The 23,086-nt window shown below is 46.6% G+C and overlaps 1 protein-coding gene across 4 annotated transcripts in view; it reads left to right on the top strand.

The window, feature by feature from the left end:
- DYM (dymeclin) overlaps positions 1–14,760 on the top strand; it is a 391,190-nt gene extending 376,430 nt beyond the window's left edge. For all 4 annotated transcript variants that reach the window (XM_088833353.1, XM_088833352.1, XM_055417337.2 and 1 more), the window contains one exon: positions 13,370–14,760. In XM_088833353.1, the coding sequence (XP_088689479.1) occupies positions 13,370–13,519 (150 nt within the window). In that variant the 3' untranslated portion in view covers positions 13,520–14,760. The remainder of the gene's footprint in view (positions 1–13,369) is intronic.
- The last annotated feature ends 8,326 nt before the right edge of the window (positions 14,761–23,086 follow it).

The raw sequence follows: 23,086 nt of genomic DNA, 5'->3' as shown, positions 1-23,086 counted from the left end.
ACATGTCACCCACATGTATCTCCCAGCATAGACACTTCAGACATGGCGAAGATCCTTGCTTTGCCAGAATTTGTCTAAACAGGATTCAGAATCTTTCTCCAATCTCCCACTCCTTTTTAAATTCACATATTAATCTGAAAAAAAAAACCCAGTATAAAGAAATACTATCACAGACACACTAATTAGGACTTACCGTTTACATTTTAAGGCCTTATCTCCCCCCTTTTTAAAAACCATATTATAGTCTTGACAAAAGGAAAAAGTAAAGGACTCATTAAAAATGAACTTTTCTCCATTCATATATTATGTGTTGGTTCATAACTAGTGCATGTTGATGAACTCAAGTTTATTTTCCATAATTAGGTATATATTGAAATATAAAATATGACTGTGACTATCTATATTAATGTCAGCCATTGTACAGGATCCAGTTTCCTAGATAAGCTAGATTATGACAGTGGTAGGATGGTGGTAAGCAAGAACAGGTAGTTTGAAAAGTAAGTTAATCTATTGAGTTTATAAGTATTGCCTCCAAATCCCAGTAAGTCAGTTCATTTGCATCTCAAGTTAATTTGGCTCATTTTGTCCCAAATAAATTTGGGCAGTTATTCCACTAACTCATCGAGTGTGCAGGACTCAATTTTCTCCTCTTGTCTCCCACCTCCCCAAAATGCTTAGCCGCTTGGTCGTATCCGACTCTTTGCAACCTCATGGACTGTAGCCCACCAGGCTCCTCTGTCCATGGGAATTCTCCAGGCAAGAATACTGGAGTGGGTTGCCATGCCATCCTCCAAGGGATCTTTCGAACCCAAGGATTGAACCCATGTCTCCTATATTGCAGGTGAATTCTTTACCATCTGAGCCAACAGGGAAGCTGAAGAATACTGGAATTAGTAGCCTATCCCTTCTCCAGGGGAACTTCCCAACCCAGGGATCAAACCGGGGTCTTCTGCATTGCAGGCGATTCTTTCCCAGCTGAGCTGCCAGGGAGATCCGCCACCCACCCACCTCACTGCACCCACCAGTAGCTCTGAGTTTTCTACGAACAGCAGTTTTGATCTCTTCATTCATTCCTTTATTTATTCACTCAGCAAGTATCTCTCAAGTCCGTGGCAATCTTCTCAACACTGCTGGATGCATCATTAGGGGAAAGAAAAGAATCCCTGCCCTCATGGAGCTTTTATTCTACTTGGACTTTTATTTCCAGTAATGCATTTTTTCCCCCTGGGATCTCACTCTCTTAACCAGGTATGTGAAAGTGAAAGTGGCTCAGTCTTGTCTGACTCTTTGCAACCCCATGGACTGTTACAGTCCGTGGAATTCTCCAGGCCAGAATACAGGAGTGGGTAGCTGTTCCCTTCTCCAGGGGATCTTCCCAACCCAGGGATTGAACCCAGGTCTTCCGCATTGCAGGTGGATTTTTTCCCAGCTGAGCCACAAGGTGAAGCCCAAGAATACAGGAGTGGGTAGCTTATCCCTTCTCGAGTGGATTTTCCCAACCCAGGAATCAAACCGGGGTTTCCTGCATTGCAGGCAGATTCTTTACCAACTGAGCTGTGACGGAAGCCCTAGGTATGTGAGTCCTGTCCAAAATAAGGAGCCCACTGCAGGAAGAATACACTTTTCCGTCATCTGTGGCTCCTCCTCTGGGCTGGCTTTCAGCCAAGAAGTACTGCCAGTAAATTCTTAACTTTTGCCCTTTATCTCCCACCATGGAATCAAAACATTCTCCTCCTCCCAGTCTTCTGTATTCACATTGATTTGCCTTTAGAACAGGGTTTTGAATACTACAATACTCAGTCAGTACTCAGTCAATACTCAGTCAGTACTCAGTACTGCAGCTCAGTCTTCTTGAGGAGTTTATACCCTTGGCAACTTCAGCTGCCATCTCAGAGCTAATGATGTTTAAATTAGAAATATCTATCCCCAGCGTGCCTCTTCTCTCAATTCTAGGCTCACTGAATGAATCGATGTGCTATCCCAGCCCTTGAGGCCCCTCTCTGTCTTCATCCCTTCTTCTCAGCGGCATCCCCAGCTGCTGGCCTTGGAGCCTGTGTCCGGGCCCCCTACGACTTGCCAGGCCCGCAAGTGTGTCATCGGCCTCAGTGTTTGCTCACAAGGTCTCTCCACGAGCAATGCCAGCTTCCTCCCTGCCCCCCCTGACCCCCTACAGGTCAGTACCCACTTGTCAAGGCCTGTCTCAAACTCTCCCTGTAGCAGGAGAGCCTGTTCTTCCGTCCTTCTTCTGCAGGCTGCCCTACCAGCACCCCTTCTCCTGAAAAGAGAGAGAAATTTCAAACGGAAGACATCCCCATTTCATGACACCCTTTAACCTGAACCTGTGAGAGAGAGTCTAACAGGGATATTTGCTCTGACTTCAGACTCCAGCAGGCTTCAGATTCTGGCTGATGGTGTGATGGTGGCGAGTTCATCGCAAGTGTAGGCTCAACCTTATATTGTATCTTTCTGTTTTTCCTAAGAGGTTTGTTGTTTTTTTTTTTTTGCCACCAGTCACAGAGCCATTAGTGTCCCTTGTAATCTCAGAGGTGGTCTTCTGGCGGGAGCTTTCAAAATATTCACAGGTGTCCACTCACCCTGGGCCTCCCAGGTGGCACTAGTGGTAAAGAACCTGCCTGCCAATGCAGGAGACATAAGAGATGCAGGTTTGATCCCTGGGTTGGAAAGATCACCTGGAGGAAACAGCAGCCCACTCCAGTATTCTTACCTAGAGAATTCCATGGACAGAGGAGCCTGGCAGGCTACAGTCCATGGAGTTGCAGAGTCAGACACAACTGAGCGACTTAGCATGCCTGCTCACCTTGTAGCTCCCTTTTTCCTAGGGAGATCCTGAAGGTGCCCACTGCCCAGCCAACCATCATGCTCTTAGACATGCAAGGTATTGTGACTGTATTCTGAGCCACCTCATGACAGACTTCTTAATGTCAGCTTTGTATCTCTTAATTTATAATTTTTAATAAATGGCCCTTTAGGGAATTCCCTGGCAGTCCAGTGGGTAGGACTTCACACTTGCACTACAGGGAGTGTGGGTTCGATCCTGCACACCACACGGACCAGCCAAAAGTGAAAGTCGCTCAGTCGTGTCCAACTCTTTGTTACCCCATGGACTATACAGTCCATGGAATTCTCAGGGCCAGAATACGGGAGTGGGTAGCCTTTCCCTTCTCCAGGGGACCTTCCAAACCCAGGGATCCAACCCAGGTCTCCTGCATTGCAAGCGGATTCTTTACCACCTGAGCCACCAGGGAAGCCCAGGAATACTGAAGAGGGTCGCCTATCCCTTCTCCAGCAGATCTTCCTGACCCAGGAATTGAACCCAGGTCTCCTGCATTGCAGATGGATTCTTTACCAACTGAGCTATCAGGGAAGCCCCCCAAAATAAAATTAGATTAAAGTAAAAACAAATGACCCTTTCTAATTTTCTATACTTTGGATTTAGTTTTTCATTCACATTGAAACTAATTTGCGTAAAATAAGACTGCTCCATATCCAGTGTTGCTGTTATTCACAGGCCAGTGCTTATCTCCTTTATGTCAGTTAAGCAATAATATTTGATCCATTTACAGTGGATTCCATCACACAAAGAAGAGCCTGAAGTTCAGGCTTGTTCAGATTGTAATTTAGCTGAACTGATCATATGGATGCTTCTCGTAGAGCTTGCCGTTCAAGCCCACCCACAGTCGTCTGACCCCAGTGTTAGCCAGTCTGCCTGGGGCACTACCCTTGCATCTTGTGTCATGCTCCCGCCATTCTTATTCCTCCTGCTAACTTATCCCCCCTGTTAGAGGAACAGCAATTATTCCTTTTCCTTTCCTCCTTTCTCAAGTCTAATGCTTCATATATAGTTGGCACTCACCTCCTGTGTTTAGTTTAAGGACCCGTTCCTGAGGGACCCAACATTACACAGTGAGATTAAATCAGGGAAGGAATAGTAGGGAAACTGGTTCTTCATCCCCAATTCACCCCACGATAAAATAATTGCGTGTAAATGCCTTCCTGGATATCTTATGATGGGATCTTGAAATCAGTTTGCTTTCCATATGCACAGAACCTGCCTACCACAGCCCCAGGGCATTCCACTAGCAGCGACTCACCTCTCCCCCCCCACCCCATCTCCCAGCAGTGACGGGCTGCCTCGTTGCCAGCCATCACCCATCACTTGTCTATTCAGAGGCTTGATACGGTCTTTGAAAGAATTTTTTGTGATATGCTATCTAGCCGTTTGATTTTGAATCGCACTAAACTTTCTGGAGCCACGCCAGGGACTTGCTAGAGTTTCTGATGCTATCTATATAAATGGTGGAAGGGGGAAAACTCCATTGAACTTTTGCGGTAATAAAATTATTGCAGTTGAGCCCTACATCTGTTCACTGAACTTCCTGTGGGTTTCCACCAGATCACATGGCTGACAGCAGAGACAGTCTTTAAAGCGTTTGGTCTGCTTATTATACCCGAGTCTCAACCACCAAATCAGACCTTTGCTTTGTCTCTGGGCTGGGCGTCCGGATGTCCCACTGCGGTGGGTTGATTCACTGGAGCTGATAAAAAACATTCCAGCCAAACTCGGAGAGTCTAGCATTACCTCTGGCTCCAAAAGTCAAAACAACAAGATTGTTGTAAGTAGCTTTGGAGTGAGACCAAGCCCTGAGCTTGAGAGATGGGTCTTCCCTCCTTGTTGAGCTGAGTCACAGCTGTCTCGGAGGAGGGGGTGAATGCCGGGGCCTGCGGTGCCCGGCACCCCAGCCTATCCTCACCCTTCCTGCTGCAACTGTCACACCAAAGCCCCCACCCCCAGAGCCCTCTCCTCTGCTTTCCCAGATCTTCAGTGGGTTCCCAAGCCACTCCTCTGCCCAGGAGTCTCTCACTGAGGCCCACGGGGGGCCTTAGAAGGCAAAAGAGGAGATGAGGTAGACAGGGGAGGACAGCTTCAGAGTTGGGAAGACCCCGGTGGCCTGGGCCCTGCTGACCGGGTCAGGAGTGAAGTTGCTCTCAAGTGAGGAACCTGGGACTCCCTGAGCCAGCGCAGGATGGCATTAGCGTTCTTCACAGGCGTGAAAAGAGCAGAGGAAAGAGTGACTTTATCTAGGTTGTTGATGTGACATTCAGACTATGACATTTCTTGGACTGAATCTTAACAAAATGTGTCCCCAGTGTCTTTAGTGCAAATAGAGCCTTTTGTCTTTCTTTTCCTTAGCTTTCAGAGTTCTGAGAGTATTGTTGTTGCTGTTCAATTGCTAAGTCATATCCGACTCTTTGCGATCCCATGGACTGCAGCACGCCAGGCTTCCCTGTCCTTCACTGTTTCTCCCAGAATTTGCTCAAACTCATGTCCATTGAGTCAGTGATGCCGTCCAACTGTCTCACTCTCTGTTACCCTCTTCTCCTTTTGCCTTTAATCTTTCCCAGCATCTCTTTTAGAGGAGCACATATATTTAAGAATGTCTGTTTCAGTCTCAACCCAGGTGGGCTCTCTCTCCGACTAGATAGACAGGGAGATGTTGGGAAGGGTGTCAAATTCAATGCTCCTTGGACAGAGTTCGTTATGCAGAGGCTGTGCTCCCATTCAGTTTGACTGAATGGTGTTTTCCAAACTGTTATGATTTATGCCTATTATTTGCCCTTTTAAAATCTTCCTAGTACACAGTCTTAAAAACAGCTCATTGAGGAAAAGAGAAAGCTTTTTACCTTGTGCTTTGTTATAGCCAATCCTGGAGAAAATGCTCTGTTTTTCTTACTGTTTATGCTTTATCCCCCTTTCTGAACCTTTTAAGTGCCGGTGAAAAATTTCAGGCAAATAACCCGGGAAGCAATCTCCCTCAGCCCACTTGTTCCCTCGAGGAGGGAGGAGCTGGTACTAGAACTTGAGAGGCGTGAGCGTGTACTGTCTCCAGTGTTTGGGTTTTGCTAGTAACAGAAGCGTGTCCATGCCACTCTGTCTCTACTTGCTCTCTGGGTTGCCCTGTGTCCAGTGGAAGTGGAAGTGGCCACGCCTGGGACCTCAGCCCACTTAGCCACGAGCTCTCAGACCACAGCAGGTCAACCACAGCCTCGTGTGTGTCTCGATTGTTAAACATTTGGGAGTCTTAACCTTTAAAACCCAACTGTTGTCAGCCCCCAGGACAGCTCAGGAACCTTCAGATATTTACCCTCTCCGCTGAGACTGCCCCCAGGTGAAGCCTGGCTGATGGCAGCCCGCAAGTGCTTGACTTGAGGGCTGTCCCTCAACCCAACTCATCCAGCCCTTTCTCCAGGTGGACCCAGCAGAGCCTGTGGGGCATACAAAGAATCCCAAAGTGGAGCCCTTACTGGGGTCACCTCATAAAACCACACCCAGGAGACTCAGAAGGAGCCCAAGACCCTTCATTTTCTACAAAGCGAGAGAACCAAGTCCTGCAGAAATGCTGTGACTTGCCCCAAACGGTTCAGCCTGCCAGTGGCCAGGCCAGGAGAGAGCCGACGCCTCCTGACCCCCAACCTGGGGCCACGTGGACTCCAGAGCTGGAGAGCAGTCCTGCCCGTTTCCCATGAGGACGCTCAAGCACAGCGGGCCAGTGACTTAGTGGCTGGGAATGTGGAAGAAATGCTTGAGGTTCTTTATCATGATTAGAGAGACGTGAAAACCTCCCGTCTGTGTGGGATATAGGCATTTTGAGGAAACGCACACCTGGGTCCCTGTCTACTCTGAGGGGCACGCAGGGGAGAGGTATAGTTTTGTTTGGCCTCCAGCTCCTCCACTTCCTAGCTCTGTCCTCTTTGGTGTCTTATTTGTCCTTTTGAGCCTCAGTTTTCTTATCCATTCAACATAGTTAATGAACAGATGTCACAGGGTTATGTGCAGAGTTGAGGTCATGCACTCATTCATTTAATTCGTCTTTCAGCAGACATTTCCTCAGTGTCAGTAGTAGGCTAGATGCTGTCATCTTAGCAGGGTCCCTGCCTTTCTGGGACCTGTGTTCTGGAGGGGAGCAGACGGTACCCAAGTAAACAAGCAAATACGCAGGCTCAACCCCGATGGCTGTGAAGGAGACCAGCGGTGAGCTGAGAGGTGCCGCGTGTTACTGGGTGGTCGTGGGTGAAGTGACCCACGACCCTGGCCCCTGGGCACCCTCGGTGTGTCCCTTCCTCAGAGCGCCCTGCTGGGTGGGCTCTGTGAGCTACCAGGAGGCCTGGCATCCCCACTCCTGGCCCCTCAGCCTCTCCAGCCGTGTCCTCTTGGAGCTAGACGTCACACCCCTGTTGGAGTCTGTTGCGTCTGCCCCAGAATTATCCAGGGAGACCGATGTCAAATACAGCATAGAGGCGACCCCTCTCTTCTCATCACAGTGGCTCTAAACTCCCCTCAGAGCCAGGCCTCATCTCCCGTCCAGTTAAATAGCTGCATCACAGGGCTGTGCGCAGACGTGAAACCGTGCGTTTGTTCATATGCTCGCTGTTCAACAAGTGAGGATCCAGAGACAGAAGGCCATTCTTCAGAACCTACCTCTGCTCATGACAAAACTTGGTTCTTTAAAAACGTTAATGAAGAGAAGTCTGTCGCTTTTAAGCCATTTGTCAGCGCATTTCCTGGGTTTTTATGTGGGAAAGCTCAGGTTCTTTACATTTCTATTATTATTAACAGTCAGGAAATAGGGTTGCCTAGTTAGAAATGTCCATGTGGGTAAAATATGAGAAATGGGCCTAGGACAAGGCCAGGGGTGGTATTTCTAGACTTTGGATTTCCTTACTAAAAGTTCTAAAATAAAAGCGTACCTTATATTTGCATATCACTTTAATGTCAGTAATAATAGCCAACATTTATTGAGTGCTTCCTCTGTATTAGGCACTTAATCTCATTTATGTGAAGTAAACAGAATGGTTAAATTAAAAATCTCAGAGTAGAGTAAACTTTTATCTTTTAAGAGCCTAAGTCGGAATGAGGGTACAAGACTTTTCCCAAATCACCTGGCTAATCAAGAGTGGACTCTTAGCTCTTAAATGCTGAAATTGTGTACATCTTATTTACAGCTATGTTTTTAGTACTGTGCTTGCTACACAGTAGGCTCTCAGGAAGTTTTGCTGAATAAATGAATGGATGGATGAATGAATGGGAAAAGCTGGGGCTAGAACTCAGATCATGTGACTGCTTTTCAGATGCTTTTTCTAGTTACTTCAAAGATTAAATAAGTAACTATATGTCATGTGTTTGAACATGCCTGCCATGTAATAGATAATCAGTTATGGTAGCTATAAATGTTACCCATAATCTCAGAATTAATTAAGCTTTTATGGAGAATTTGTATAGAAATAATCATTGGTCAGCTTGAAAAACTTTGTAATGAAATACATGTCTGCTATTGTCAAGTAAACTTTATAGTATTTCATATTACTTTTATGTACTATTATATATGGATATTCACCTGGGTATTACCCTATGTTGAGGTTTTGTTTACTACTCTTTCCAGAGTGAGATGGATTATTTTGAAGTAAACTTGAGCAGAAATAAAAACAAGACATTTTCAACTCCGTTTTTACCAGGTGGTAGAAAGGGAAACCATGCGGGGTGCCAGGCGCTTCTCCTAGTGGCCTTTTCCTGGATCTGGCTGCGTGTGACCTAAAGGCAGCGTTTGTCTCATGACTTGTCCTAATGGGAGAGTCGTCAGAGTTTCCCCCAAACCACGAGGGCAAGTAGACCTGGTGCCAGCGCATGAACGCAGTGCCATCCCACTGAGCAGCTCTTGCCTAAGTTTCTTTAATTTAATTGGAGGGAATTCTTGAGAAAGCAGTTTGCTCGTTTTATTTCCATCCCACCCTCCCTGGAGGGACAGAAAGCAGTCTCGGGTAAGCTGCCTCATGTCCTTTCCTAAGGCCTGCCTTTGTAGGAAAACCCCTGAATGTTCACTTGATGGAGAAAAGGCTTCACATCTTTTAGTCATTTTTGTCACTAACAACCAGAAATGTGTCGTATTGGTGACATTCCCACTTAGAAATGTAGGATGTTATTATTCCAGCTGAAAGAGGCATTGCTGTGTTGGAGGGCAGGTTTCAAGCCGCCACCTCTGAGCCCCCAGCCCACTCCCTCCCCTCCAAGACAGTGTGAAAGGTTTTCTAAAGTTGAGGCCACTCCAAGACTTGCATCCTCATTATTAGAAGGTAAAGCTATTTCTTCTTCACACACACAGTCCACCATACTTCCTTGATTCTTTTTTCTTTTTTGGCTGTGCTAGGACTTCATTCGGAGAAGGCAATGGCAAGCCACTCCAGTACTCTTGCCTAGAAAATCACATGGACAGAGGAGCCTGGTGGGCTGCAGTCCATGGGGTCGCTACTAGTCGGACACCACTGAGCGACTTCACTTTCACACATTGGAGAAGGAAATGGCAACCCACTCCAGTGTTCTTGCCTGGAGAATCCTAGGGATGGCGGAGCCAGGTCGGCTGCTGTCTATGGGGTCGCACAGAGTCAGGCACAACTGAAGCGACTTAGCAGCAGCAGTACTTCATTGCTGTGTGGGGGCCTTCTCTAGTTCCAGAGAGCAGGGGCTGTTCTCCTGTTGAGGTCTGTGGGCTTCGCACCGCGGTGGCCTCTCCTATTGCGGAGCACAGGCTCTAGGAGTGCAGGCTCCAGTAGTGGCCACACTTGGACTCAGTCGTGGCTCTCAGACTGAGGTGCTCCGAGGCATGGGGAGCTTCCCAGACCAGGGATCAGACTGGTGTCCCCTGCATTGCCAGGTAGATTCTTAACCACTGGACCACTAGGGAAGCCCCACTTTCTTGATGCTTGACATCATTGTGGGGTTGGTCATTTCTTTCAGGACCAGCAGTGTGTGTGCTAGGTTCTGTCCATATAGTGGAAGGGCCCCGTGGAGCCTTGGAGAATTGGATCTGGGGACAGAGCAGTAGGGTGACTGTGGTATCTCTTGTCAAGCTTTCCCACCAAGTCAGACCCAGGCTCCAATCCTGACTCTTCCCCACATGCTGTGTAACCTGAAACGAGCCACTCAGCTGCTCCAGGCCCCGCCTCACCTTCTGTCTGTGGAGTTGGCTGCGTGGACCTCGCCAGGACACCGTGGTGACTGACCACGACACGTCAGGGGAGCTTCTAGGCCGGCCTGGTGCTCAGGGAGTGCGCAGTTGGTGGCAGCCGCTCACTGCGCCCTGTTGCTACAGATGCATGTTTATCATGGAAAAGAAGATCCTTGTGTTGCTACCCGTAAAACACCCTGTTCCACGACAAAGATCTTTTGCCACCTCCAAGAACCCTGTCCCCATACCTGAGAACTCCTTGCCAGGCCAGAAGCGACACAAAGCACGCGAGGAGGCTCATGAAGGATGCCTGGGCCCCAGGGACCACCCAGCTGCTGAGTGGTTATGGTGCATCCAGAGATTGTGGGCCCAGGGTGGGAGGGATCCAGCAGGATGGAAAGCTGGGGGACTGAACTGCATTCCAGTCAGACCTGTAAGGGCCAGAAGTAGTGCTGCATCCCCCGCTGCTCGTGCTTTGTCTGCCAGACTGGCCCCCAGAGCCCAGCAGAAGTTGTCCCCATGCACCGGAACCAACACAGCCCGCAGCGCTCACTGAGACCATTAGCCTGCGCTGAGGGGAGGAGAGAACTGACTCGGAAACACTGGTGCCCTGCAAAGGCCTGGGTTTGCATTAAACCTGAATCGTTTTGCAGAGTATGGGATAAAATGTCTTGAGGGCGGATATAGTGGTGGGTAAGGCTGAAGTCTATAAGGTGGGCCGCTTATAAATCCTATTTGCATATAGACTGTATTTACTGACGCCCTGAGAGCCGTGGAATAAACTTGGTTGCCATTAAAGCTATAACAGATGGGGACTGTGCCGTCATGGTATGTCGAGGTAACAGCCATGACCAGAGGACCCGCCTTTCCATGATTTCCTATACATTTTGCTAAGATTTAACTTAAAACTCTACTTGCCACAAAGCATTTCCTGCTTAACCCCGCCCCACAGTCATCATTCTGGAGCTTTGAGGATCCAGCACCTAGATGTTTAGTCTTAATCACTGCACATGGAATCTGAAAAATCTCTTAACTCTGTGTGAAAGTGAAAAAAGTGAGTTAGTCTTGCAGTTGTGTCCAATTCTTTGCGACCCCATGGACTTTAGCCCACCAGGCTTCTTTGTCCATGGGATTCGCCAGGCAAGATTACTGGAGTGGGTTGCCATCCAGGGGATCTTCCTGACCCAGGGCTTGAACCTGAGTCTCCAGCATTGCAGGCAGATTCTTTGCTGTCTGAGCCACCAGGAAACTCCATGTAGCTCCCTTACTCCCTCCCCGCTCTTAGCCCCTAACCCACCCCCACCACCTACCACCACCACCCCTCCCTCCACGCCCTCACTTTTTGTTTAAAATCTTTTAACTCATTTTAGTTCAGGCTCATTTTCCCTTCACCCCCCAGTGCCCTCTAGTTCTCCACTCTGTGATCTAGTGGTCCCTGCACAAAGCCACTGCCATCAAGCCCCCTTCTGAGACCCTTCAAAGGTTGCAAAGGACCTTCGAGCGGAGGCCAGGACTCTTCATGCGACTCCATCCTGCCCTCTGGGCCCTGCTTGCCAGGCCTGGCTCCCCCACCGTCCCTCCTCTTGCTTCCAGCAAAAAGCACCTCATGCCTGCCCTGCCCGCTGTTCCCTCAGAAGGAGCACGCTTCCCTCTTCACTTGGCTGCCCCTTCACCTCCCACAGGCCTCTGGAGCCAGTAGTCCTTCCTTAGTGGAACTCTATTTTTACGACAGTAAGTTCCCTGCATACAGACCTTCAGGTTGCAGACTTTCAGAGACGCATTCGATCAGCATCAGTCACAAGTGAAATCGCAGCTCGCCCTCCGTCTCCTTTTGCTGACGATCCTTCAGCTCTGCCATCTCCCACCTCCTCTCCCTCCTGCGGTCTGTAATTCTTGCCTGGTCACGCAGTGCCAGCCCTGTATGCCAGCTGTGCAATACTACTGTACTTCCAAGGTACTGAACTGTAAGATTAAAAATGTTTCCTTTATTTTTTGGTGTCTTATTTTTCTGTATTATTTGTCTGAGAGGTATTATAAATCTGTTACGTTATAGTCCTGTGTAGCCGACTGTGTCAGTTGGGTACCTCGCCTAACTTGGTTGGACTTACAAATATGTTATCGAAACAGAGCTCATTCGTATGTAGGGGACTTACTGTACTCTGTTAGGATTGTTCTGTGGCTGCCGCTTCTTTGTCCCTCTGCTCCACGAGAAGGAACCTTCTGTGAGGACAGGGATATGTATCCTGAGGCCCTGATGCACACACTTCCCAGCATGCAGAGGAGCAGACATTCAAGCAATAGAGTAATGAATAAGTGACTCACGTAAGAGAGATTGACTACCATAATATACGTAAGGTATTTACCATTGTGTCTGGGGTATAATTGGTCCTTATATGGTTGATTGCGTCTTTGAGTCATTCATCAAATCATTTGCTAAGTGTCTGACCACTCTCTAAGGGGACACAGCCACAAACACAGTGGATAGAGACTCTCTGCTCCCGTGGGCCGTGCGTTCTGTATGTGTGTCTCCCTCCTTCTCTCTCTCAGCCCTGCCACCCTGCTCCTCCTCCTGGGACACCTACCTGCCCCTTGTCCCTATCCTACCTGGGACACAGGTCACCAAACTGCAGCCACTCCAGCTGGCGTCACCTTGGCCTGGGAAGCAGCCCCACCAGGGACCTTTGGGGACCCCAGGCTCCCTGGCTGCCAAAGGGGTGGGGGGATATCACTTGCCCTGCCCTGGCTGGAGTGAGGTTAGAAAATGAGAAGCCCCAATCCTGGTGAAATGCTGTGGTGAGAGTGCCACTTCCAGGAGTCTGCGCATGTTCTCCCTTCTCACCTGGGACTGCAGAGTGCAGCCAGGCCGCCCAGAAGTGTGGCAGAGCCGGGCTTCTCTCTGCCGCCCACTCTGCAAGGCTGGAGCGCCCCCGCCTCACCCCCACCCACCACGTCCGCACAGTCAAGGCCGAGGAGCAGTGCGGGGGACGTCCTCTCCTCCAAGGTGACTCAGCCCTGAGAGGGGAGGTGTCTCAAGGAGACCCAGCCACACAACAGACAGTCTCTGCTTGAGCACTGTCTGCCCCGGGCAGGGCCTGCTTTCCCGCCTGATGTCTCTCGCTTTGCCCTGTCTGGGCCCTGCTGCTCTCAGAACACTGACGTCCCTGACCAGGGCCGGTGGGCTTGTGTGACCTTCCCACGGGAGATTCACCCAGTCTCCAGGGGCTCATCAGGAGGCTGGATCTGTGGTCCAGGGCTCCCAGGCCCCTGTGCCCCCCACACACCGTGTACAAACTCCTGCTGCTCTCACACAGGCCTGTGAGATTGATCGCCTCATCTTGTTTTTGTTGCAGAAATTTCCAGAACTGAAATTCAAATACGTGGAAGAGGAGCAGCCTGAGGAGTTCTTTATCCCCTACGTCTGGTCCCTGGTGTACAGCTCGGCAGTAGGCCTCTATTGGAACCCGCAGGACATCCAGCTGTTCACGATGGATGCCGACTGAGAGCGGCCCACTCCCCGCTCCTGCCCTGCCCGGCCTCTGACCCCCTCCAGCCGCAGCCCTTCTACTTATTTTCTTTCTGGGGAACAGAGGTAGACAGATTCCCTGGTGCGTCTTCTATTAAAGAGGATCACACGGGCATGTTTCCCTTGCACATGTGGGTTTGGAGAATTGGTGCCAGTTGGCAGTAGATCACTCAGTTTAGATTATAGTGCAAAAAGTGGGAGGGGGTACGCCACCATAATAAATGTAAAAACCAGCTATTTCACACGCAGTCTTATTTCTAAACCAGAAATGGAGAGCTTTTTCAGGAAACCTGATGCCTTAGGCATGTAACACTTTACCAGTTCACACTTCTTTTTCTTTTCATTTTTGCATGCTCAGGATTTTCGTTTTGAGAGTGTGTGTGTGGTGTGTTTGTGTTTGAGCATTGAGAAATATCAATCTGAAAAGATGACAGGACAGGAATTATTAAGGAAATGAAGCCGTATATGTGTGTAATGGCCTTTCAGAGGACCCGTGATGGAAGCCTGGGCAGTTGGATACAAGCCTTTAGATCCTCCACCTCTTTCCCTCAAATAAAGAAATGGCTCCTCCTCATGAAGCCCAGATTAGCTTTTCTGTGGATTTGGCCTGTGAGCTATAGCTGAATTAAATTGGAGTCTAGCACAAATTAAGTTAATCTTCTCTGTATTAATCATTAGGAAAAGAAAAGCTTCATTTTGAAAGCAGTCTTTTTTTCTTTAACCAGACCAGTAGGAGAAAAAGGAGACCAATTTGATTAATACAGTGTTCCACGCGAGATGAAAGACATGTTTTCCGGTCTGTCTCTGACTTTGTTTAAGCTCTTCTGAGGCCTGTGTGAGCCACAGTTGGCTCCCTGAGCTCCAGCCGCCGGGCTTGCCCTGAACAGAGCAGCGGGCACCGAGGACAGAAGGGCCTGGCCTTGAGAGCCACGCTCTGGGCCCACGGCCACCCCTTTGGGCCTAGTTTCAATCTCAAAGACACAAAAGTTGTGTGCTTTTCTGCATGGGAAGCACCCGTTTTAACCTGCTGTTGCCTAATCTATATCGGAAGCAGCTTCTCTCCTGTCCCCGGGCTGGCGACCAGAGTCACTTTGATCCATCACCATCTTCTGAGGGCCTTGGAGGAGCCATCTTCTCTCACATGGAGCTCTGGGAAAGGTTAAACATGTGACGTGTCAGTGCGCATTTGCGTGGTTTCCCGCCTTGAAAAGTCTGGCTGCCCATCCCCTGGGCAGTATCTGAGGTCGGCCGGTTTCATCATCGTCAGGACGGGGCTGAGACCAGAGCTCCCTGAGGCTGGCTGACTGAGGCAGGGCCTGCGCTGGGTGGACATGCAGCCTGGCCGCTGCCTCCTCAGCCTCAGGCCTCAGTGTCTCTGCTAGTGGCTGGGACCCTGGTGTTTCCCTGAAGGTCGCACAGACAGGGCCTCAGACCAGCAGGAGAGGCCTGTGAACGGCTTCTGCTTAGTCTGTCCTGTGGGGGAGGCAGTGTGAAGGTGGAAGGTGGAATCCTCCGGTCAGAAAGGGGAAAATACTAGATGCCCATTTCAGGTCGCAGTTATTTATATTTCCTCTATGGAAACGTGATCCATAGCTTTAATTTGTTTCCTGAGCATTCTGATCTGCTTCCTTTGCTTTAAACCAAAACGCAACCATTTTAAAAGGTCACGTGGCGCAGAGGAGCCCCTGATAGGACCGCAGCACTGTCCTGAGAGGCTGAGGAGCATGCGGTGACATGGAACAGTGCCTGGGCTGCGGGACTGTCAGCTCTTCCGACCGGAGGACTGGAGTCCCCAGCACTCAGCCACAGAGGGCACACCCAAGAGTCTTGACGGGAGTCGCGCAGTCTCTTCCTCAGGGCCCCTGGCTCACTGCGTGCCCCCACAGCCCCGTTCTCCAACAGTGTCCTCCCCTGCCCCCCTGCTTTTAATTAACCACACAGTAGAAGTCCTCACTGGCCTAAAAGTTCGGCTGGGGCTACGGCCTCAGAGGCAGCATGTGAGTACACGCTCCAGACACCACTGCATCACTGCCTCGGCTCTGCAAACCCTCCAGAGGCTTTTCTTTATTTTTGTGAAAGATTTATTACATGACAATAAATTTGAAATGATAAACTTGAATTACGCTTGTATTAATTTGCTTTAGAAGTTTTTTCGGTTTTCCACAAAGTAAAAACATGTAGAATGAAGCAACACAGGATCATTCATTGTGTGTTTGCATGTAAACTCACATCTGATTTTGCCCAAGATACAGAGCTGTTTTTGCAGTGTGTCATCTGTCATAATGTTTGTTTTTAAAAGAATGTGCTCCTCTCAGTAGCACCTTTCCTTAAGAGTTCAAGGCACTGTGCAAACAAGCTTCAGAACTGTAGCTCTGGTCCCATCACCCATTGAGGCTGGTGTCGCAGGATCTGTGAACAACAGCCTTGCAAGGTCGGCATCACAGAATGGCCAGCAGTACAGATGGAAGCGGGGCTGTGGAGGAGCTCAAGGACAAAGACAGAAAGGAAAGAAGGTCCCTGAAGCACAGAAAGTACCCAGTACACACAGTCCTCTCCTTCGGAAGGAAATGACAGGAGCTGGAGAAGACAGGAAAGAACATAGGACCAGCGTCAGTGGGAACACTCAGCTGTGAGTGTTCCTCCAGCTTCTTAGAACATCCCCACCCCCTTGGCCCCCCACCCCGCAAGAGGAATGTGGCAGGGGGTGCTTTTAGGCCCTAAATTTCTTAATATATCATTGTTTAGGCAAGGTACTGTCCTTTAGGTTCTGTGCAGCTGGGGTCTTGCCTCAGGCACTTTGGTTCTCTGCATAACTGAGTCACTGCTTTCCAAGAGCCATAAATTAGAGCTGTGGTACTTGCTGATACTTAATAGACTTGAGTTTGCAAGGTCAACCCTTTGGTCTCTTAATTTCCTCCTAAGCACAGTGCTTGTAATTTCAGTAGCTGCCACTTGATATTAGAGACTGATCCCCAGGCTTTCTGACACCAAATTCAGAGTTATTCCAGTGTCTTAACATTGCCTCCAGGAGTCAAGGAGTTCAGGGCTTCTAGTCTCTGACGAGCCAAGCTTCCTATGATACAGCTGAGGAGTGAATTATATAACACAATCCACAGCAAATAATGCATTTTTATTTTTAAGAATTCAAAGCATAAAGTTTAATCTTATTAGGGATCTCCCACCCAAAATAAGAGATTCATCAGGAACTTCCCACTGCCTTGGTCAGGTCATGTATGGCAGCCCCTACCCTTCTGACTTCACCAGGCTATCGAAAGTGCCAGCTACTCAGACACAGCCTCTGGAAAGAGGAAAGCCATCCCGCATGACTTTAACCAGGTAATGCTTTATCATTTTGTTGGCGCTGGGATGACTCCAACAAAGTTTTAAAGTATTTTGGCAGGTTTCCAAGCCACCGTTACCAGAGCATTGGTTTAGATTACCTAGCACTCCATTACCCACTCCAGTGTTCTTGCCTGAAGAATCCCAGGGACGGGGGAGCCTGGTGGGCGGCCATCTATGGGGTCGTGCAGAGTCGGACACGACTGAAGCGACTTAGCAGCAGCAGCAGCACTCCATTACTATCAGTAAACTATCCTTCGTGGATACTGTGATCCAGCTTCTAAATCACTTCATTCAGTCCCTGAAAGTGGATTGAGGTGAAACTACTAGTGGTCCCAGTGCTTAGCAAACTTCACATACTGAGCCCTAATCTCAGGATGATGGTATTAGTGGGTTGGGCCTTAGGGGAGTAATTAGGTTTAGATGAGGTCACGTGGAGCCCCATGATGAGATTAGTGACCTTACAAGAAGAAAGATGAACCATCTCTCTCCATCAAAGGGGACACAGCAAAGAGACCACTGTCTGTAAGCCAGGAAGAAAGCCCTCACCGGGAATGGAATCATTCAGCAGCTTAATCTTGGACTTTCCAGCCTTTTCAGAAATGAGAAAGAAATGTCTCTTATTTAAGTCACCCAGTCTGTGGTATTTTGTTAGAACAGCCCAAACTGACCTTATATAGGAGCATAACCCAAGGCCTCAAATTATCTGTTAGAATCAGAAATATCCAGGTGTATGAGAAGACCAAATAATATGTTATATGAATTAAAACCATCAGAGGGGACTTCCCTGATGGTCCGGTGGTTAAGGGTCTGCCTAGCAACGCAGGGGATGCTGGCTCGATCCCTGGTCCAGGGAGATCCCACATGCCAAGGGGTCCTGTGCACCACAACTCATGAGCCTGCATTCTCGAGTCCTTGAGCCACAGCTACTGAAGTCCACGTGTTTAGAGCCTCTGCTCTGCAAGGAGAAGCCCCTGCAATGCGAAGCCTGCGCACTGCAAATAAAGAGTAGCCCCTGCCTTGCCACAACTAGAGAAAGCCCTCAAAGCAACAAGACCTAGTGCAGCCAAAAGTAAAATAAACATTTTTTTATTTTTAAAAATTTAAAACATTTTTTAAAATCAGAGGGAAAAATTGCCCACAGTCTCCAGGTGTCTCAGTCACGGAATTCGAACCAGCTATGCTGTGATTCATGGGGTCGCGGAGAGTCGGACACGACTGAGCGACTGAACTGAACTGAACTGATGCTTTCTGTGCTTAAAAGGAAACAGTGTGCCCAAGAATTGCAGTGAATTAGAAACAAAAAGGACCAAATGGAAATTCTAGAACTGAAAATATTATAGCAAGAATTATTAATTCGGTCGATGGGTTTAAGAGCAGATTAGTCACAACTGAGGAAAGAATAAGGTGAAAAATTCAGAGCAAAAGCAGAGTCAGAAAGCGAATCGGGGGTAAGAGATGCAAAGGATACAGTAAGGATGTCTGCCCTAAGTGTAGTTCAGGTCTCAGAAAAGTAGCAGAGTGAAATCAATACTGGCTGAGAACTTTTCCAAAACTCGAAAGATATCAAACCATAAATTCAGTAAGCCCCAAATCTCAAATGGGATAAATAAAAAGTCCACACCTAGACCCATCATAGTAACACTCTTGAAAACCAAAGAAAAGATGTTAAAGCTGCTGCAGGGTGGGGCATGGTTAAGAGAGGGATTACCATCAAAGGAGCAACAATTTAACTGACAACTAACTTCTCAGCAGGCATAGTGAAATACAGTGACTTTGAAGTGCTGAAAGAAAATGACAGCCCACTTCAAAATTTCTAACTGGGGAAAATATATTGCAAGAATGAAGAATAGACATTTATATGCAAATAGTTGGAAGAATTCATTAGCACACATACCCTAAAGGAAAATTAAAAGTATCCTAAAGGCAGAAGGAAAATAATCCCAAATACAAGGACAGAGCTTTAGGAAAAACTGAATAGCAATGAGAAAAATACAGGTCAACATAAATACTACATAAAACAATAATTGTCTCATGAAGTTTATATATGTGTTAAAGGCATATAGATGGGGAGGGCTTAAATAGGGTTTAAGTGTTCTAAGCTCCATGCATCATACTAGAAGAGTTTTTAAAATCTCATTTAATATTAGATTTTTGGTAAGTCTAGGGTGTATATTGTGATCAATATTAGTTAAGAATGTATAACTTGCAAACTAATGACAGCTGCTGCTGCTAAGTCATTTCAGGCGTGTCCGACTCTGTGTGACCCCACAGACGGCAGCCCACCAGGCTTCCCCGTCCCTGGGATTCTCCAGGCAAGAACACTGGAGTGGAGTGCCATTTCCTTCCCCAATGCATGAAAGAGAAAATGAAGTCGCTCAGTCGTGTCCGACTCTTCGTGACCCCGTGGACTGCAGCCTACCAGGCTCCTCCATTCATGGGATTTTCCAGGCGAGAGTACTGGAGTGGGGTGCCATTGCCATCTCCAAAGTAATGACAGAAGAGGGAATAATTCCATGGACAGGATTAAGAGCTTCACAAGGAGGGTAGGAGAAAAGGATAGGCGAGGCAAATAGCAGGTTGTAAGAGATACACGATAAATCCATTATTACATTAAGTGTAAATGGACTAAAAGAGACTGTTGGGCTTGAGTTTAGAAGAACCACCATAGTACAACTGGAGAAGAGAATGGCAACCTACTCCAGCACTCTTGCCTGGAGAACTCCATGGACAGAGGATCCTGGTGGGCTACAGTTCATGGGGTCACAAAGTCAGACACGACTGAGTGACTACCACACACACACCATAGTACATACCAACTTCCAGTTATAAGCTCCAGGGATATGAAGTAAAACATGATAAATGTAATTTACCGCTGCTCTAAGTTATATATGAACATTATTAAAAGAACAGTTCATCAGAGTTCTCACCTCAAGGGAAAACTTTTTTCTATTTAATTTTTTATATGAGATGATAACTGTTCACTAAACTTACTGTGATAATCATTTCATAATGTATTAAAGTCAAATCATTATGCCATACACCTTAAACTTCCAAAGTGCTGTATGTCAATTGCATCTCAATAAAACCGAAGAATTTAACAGAAACAAAAACAATTATATGCTATTTATAAGTAACACTTTTAAAACATGTGAATTTTGAAATTTTGAAGGAAAAGAGAGAAATACATACCCAGCAAACAGCAACCCTAGGAAACTACGTTAACATTACAGGAAACTTTAAGGTAAAAACATTATTAGAAATAAAAGCAGTCATTTCAATTCCCAGAAAGAGGTAGTAATTCTAAATCTTATGCACTTAATGATACAATCTTAAAAAGTTGATAGAATAGGAAATTTTGGCAAATATGCAAGTATAGTGAGATTTTAACATTTATTTCAGTAAGAGTAAAAACAAGCATACAAAAATCAAGTTACAGAAAATGTTAACAATGCAATTAGAAAACTTGGCCAAATAAACACATGTAAAACACTACATTCAACAGCTTCCTTTTCAAACACAAATAGCACATATGCCAAAATTTGTATGCTGAGCTATAAAAACAAGTCTGAACAAACTTTAAGGGAGTTAACGCCAGTGAAATATGTTCTCTGACCACAATGCAATTAAGCTGGAAATCAATTACAAAAAGATAATGTAATAATCCTCATTTATTTGGAAGCTAGTCAAAGCTACGCTTTTTCCAGTAGTCATGTATGGATGTGAGGGTTGGACCATAAAGAAGGCGGAGCACCGAAGAACTGATGCTGAGTATTCACTGCAGGGACTGATGCTGAAGCTGAAGCCCCAGTGCTTTGGCCACCTGATGTGAAGGGCCAACTCATTGGGAAAGACTGAGGGCAGGAGGAGACGGTAACAGAGGACAAGATGGTTGGATGGCATCACTGACTCAATGGACAGGAGTTTGAACAAACTTGGGGAGATGGTGAAGGACAGGGAAGCCTGGCGTGCTGCAGTCCATGGAGTCGGCAAAGAGTTGGACAGGACTTAGTGACTGAACAACAACAAATTTGGAAGTTAAACGCATTTCTAAATAACCCATCTGTCAAAGAATAAATCATAAAGGTAATTTGAAATATTTCAAACTGAATAATGAAAATACTACATATTCAAACTTCGGAAGAAAACTTGTGGATTGCAACTAAAACTATGCTTATAAATTTATATCTTTAATTGTATATGTTGAATGGAAGACTTCCCTGGTGGCTCAGATGGTAAAGAATCTACCTGCAATCATGGAGACCTGGATTCAGTCCCTGGGTTGGGAAGATCCCCTGAAGAAGGAAATGGCAACCCACTCCAGTATTCTTGCCTGGAAAATTCCGTGGACAGAGGAACCTGGTGGGCTGCAGTCATGGGGTTGCAAAGAGTCGGATATGACTGAGCGACTGAACTAAACTGTAGCAACCACCTAGAAATTTTTCTATAAAGCAAATGAAACCCAGAAATAAAAGCCAAAATGTAGAACACAAACGATAAAGGGAATCGAGAAAGCAAAAAGTTCGTTTTTTAAAAGGATTGACAACCCTGTAACGAGATTGATGAGGAAGGAAAAAACAGGTGGAAGGGTCAGGGAGGGACAGGACAATAGCCAGTCTCAGAAGAAAACCAGATGAATGCGTTCAGCTGAGGCACACGTTAAAACCTTGGAAGAGGATAGTAGAGATACTAATCAAGTTTAAATATAGGTGGAGTGATGTTTCAGGACTGCATTCAGTTCAGTTCAGTTCAGTCGCTCAGTCGTGTCCGACTCTTTGCGACACCATGAATCACAGCACGCCAGGCCTCCCTGTCCACCACCAACTCCCGGAGTTCACTCACACTCATTCCATTTAGTCGGTGATGCCATCCAACCATCTCATCCTCTTTCGTCCCCTTCTCCTCCTGCCCTCAATCTTTCCCAACATCAGGGTCTTTTCCAATGAGTCAGCTCTTCACATCAGGTGGCCTAAGTATTGGAGTTTCAGCTTCAACATCAGTCCTTCCAATGAACACCCAGGACTGATCTCCTTTAGGATGGACTGGTTGGATCTCCTTGCAGTTCAAGGGACTTTCAAGAGTCTTCAACACCACAGTCCAAAAGCATCAATTCTTCTGCGCTCAGCTTTCTTCACAGTCCAACTCTCATATCCATACATGACCACTGAAAAAACCATAGCCTTGACTACGTGGACCTTTGTTGACAAAGCAATGTCTCTGCTTTTTAATATGCATGCATATATGAAAACTAATCAAATCATGCACTTAACATATGTGCAGTTTTTGTATGTCAATTATGCCTCAATAAAGCTATTTTTAAACTTTGAATTAAATGAACAAATTTCTTTTTTTGAAAAAAAAGCTCTCTAAACTGACATCAGTGTGGGATGAATTGGGAGACTGGGTTAACGTATATACACAATTGATAATATGCATAAAACAGATAATTAATGAAAACCTACTGAGTAACACAGGAAATTCTATTCAATGCTCTGTGGTGACCTAAATGGGAAGGAAATCTTAAAAAAAGGAGATATATGTAAACATATAGCTGATATCTTTTGCTGTACAATAGAAAAATTGTAAAGCAACTATACTCTAATAAAAATTAATTTTAAAAAATAGGTAAAACTGACATCAGAAGATCTTGAAAATTGGAATCATCCTGTATCTATTGCCTAAATTGAAGCCATAATTTAAAATCGCTTCACAAGGAAATCTGCAGGTCCAGATGGCTTCACTAGTGAATTCAATTAAACATCTAAGAGAGAAATAAATGCCAATCTTACACAAACTCTTCCAGAAAATAGAAAACCTCCAAATTGATTTTATGAGACTAGCATAACCTTAGATATCAAAAATATGATTAACAGTATAAGAAACTAAAATTACAGCTCAATCTTTCTCATCATCATGGTTAAAAAAGGTCTATTCATTAGCAAATAGAAACTAGCACTATATAAAAATGCATCATGATTGGGACTTACTTGGTGGTCCAGTGGATAAGACTACCTGGTCCTCCTCCCAATGTAGGAGGCCCAGGTTCGATCCCCAGTCAGGGAACTAAGATCCCACATACCACAACTAAGCCTGTGCATTGCAGCAAAGACCCAGCACAGCCAAAATAAATAACAGAAAATATTTTTAAGTACATCATGATTAAATTGGGCTTATCATTCAAAAACCAAAGTCATTCACATTAACA

This window comes from Moschus berezovskii, chromosome 28, assembly GCF_049115385.1.
Source record: "Moschus berezovskii isolate FMDL1 chromosome 28, NW_MosBer_1.0, whole genome shotgun sequence".
Lineage (NCBI taxonomy): Eukaryota > Metazoa > Chordata > Mammalia > Artiodactyla > Moschidae > Moschus > Moschus berezovskii.
Note: the sequence above shows the minus strand (reverse complement) of the source record. Positions and strands in the feature narration are given on the sequence as shown.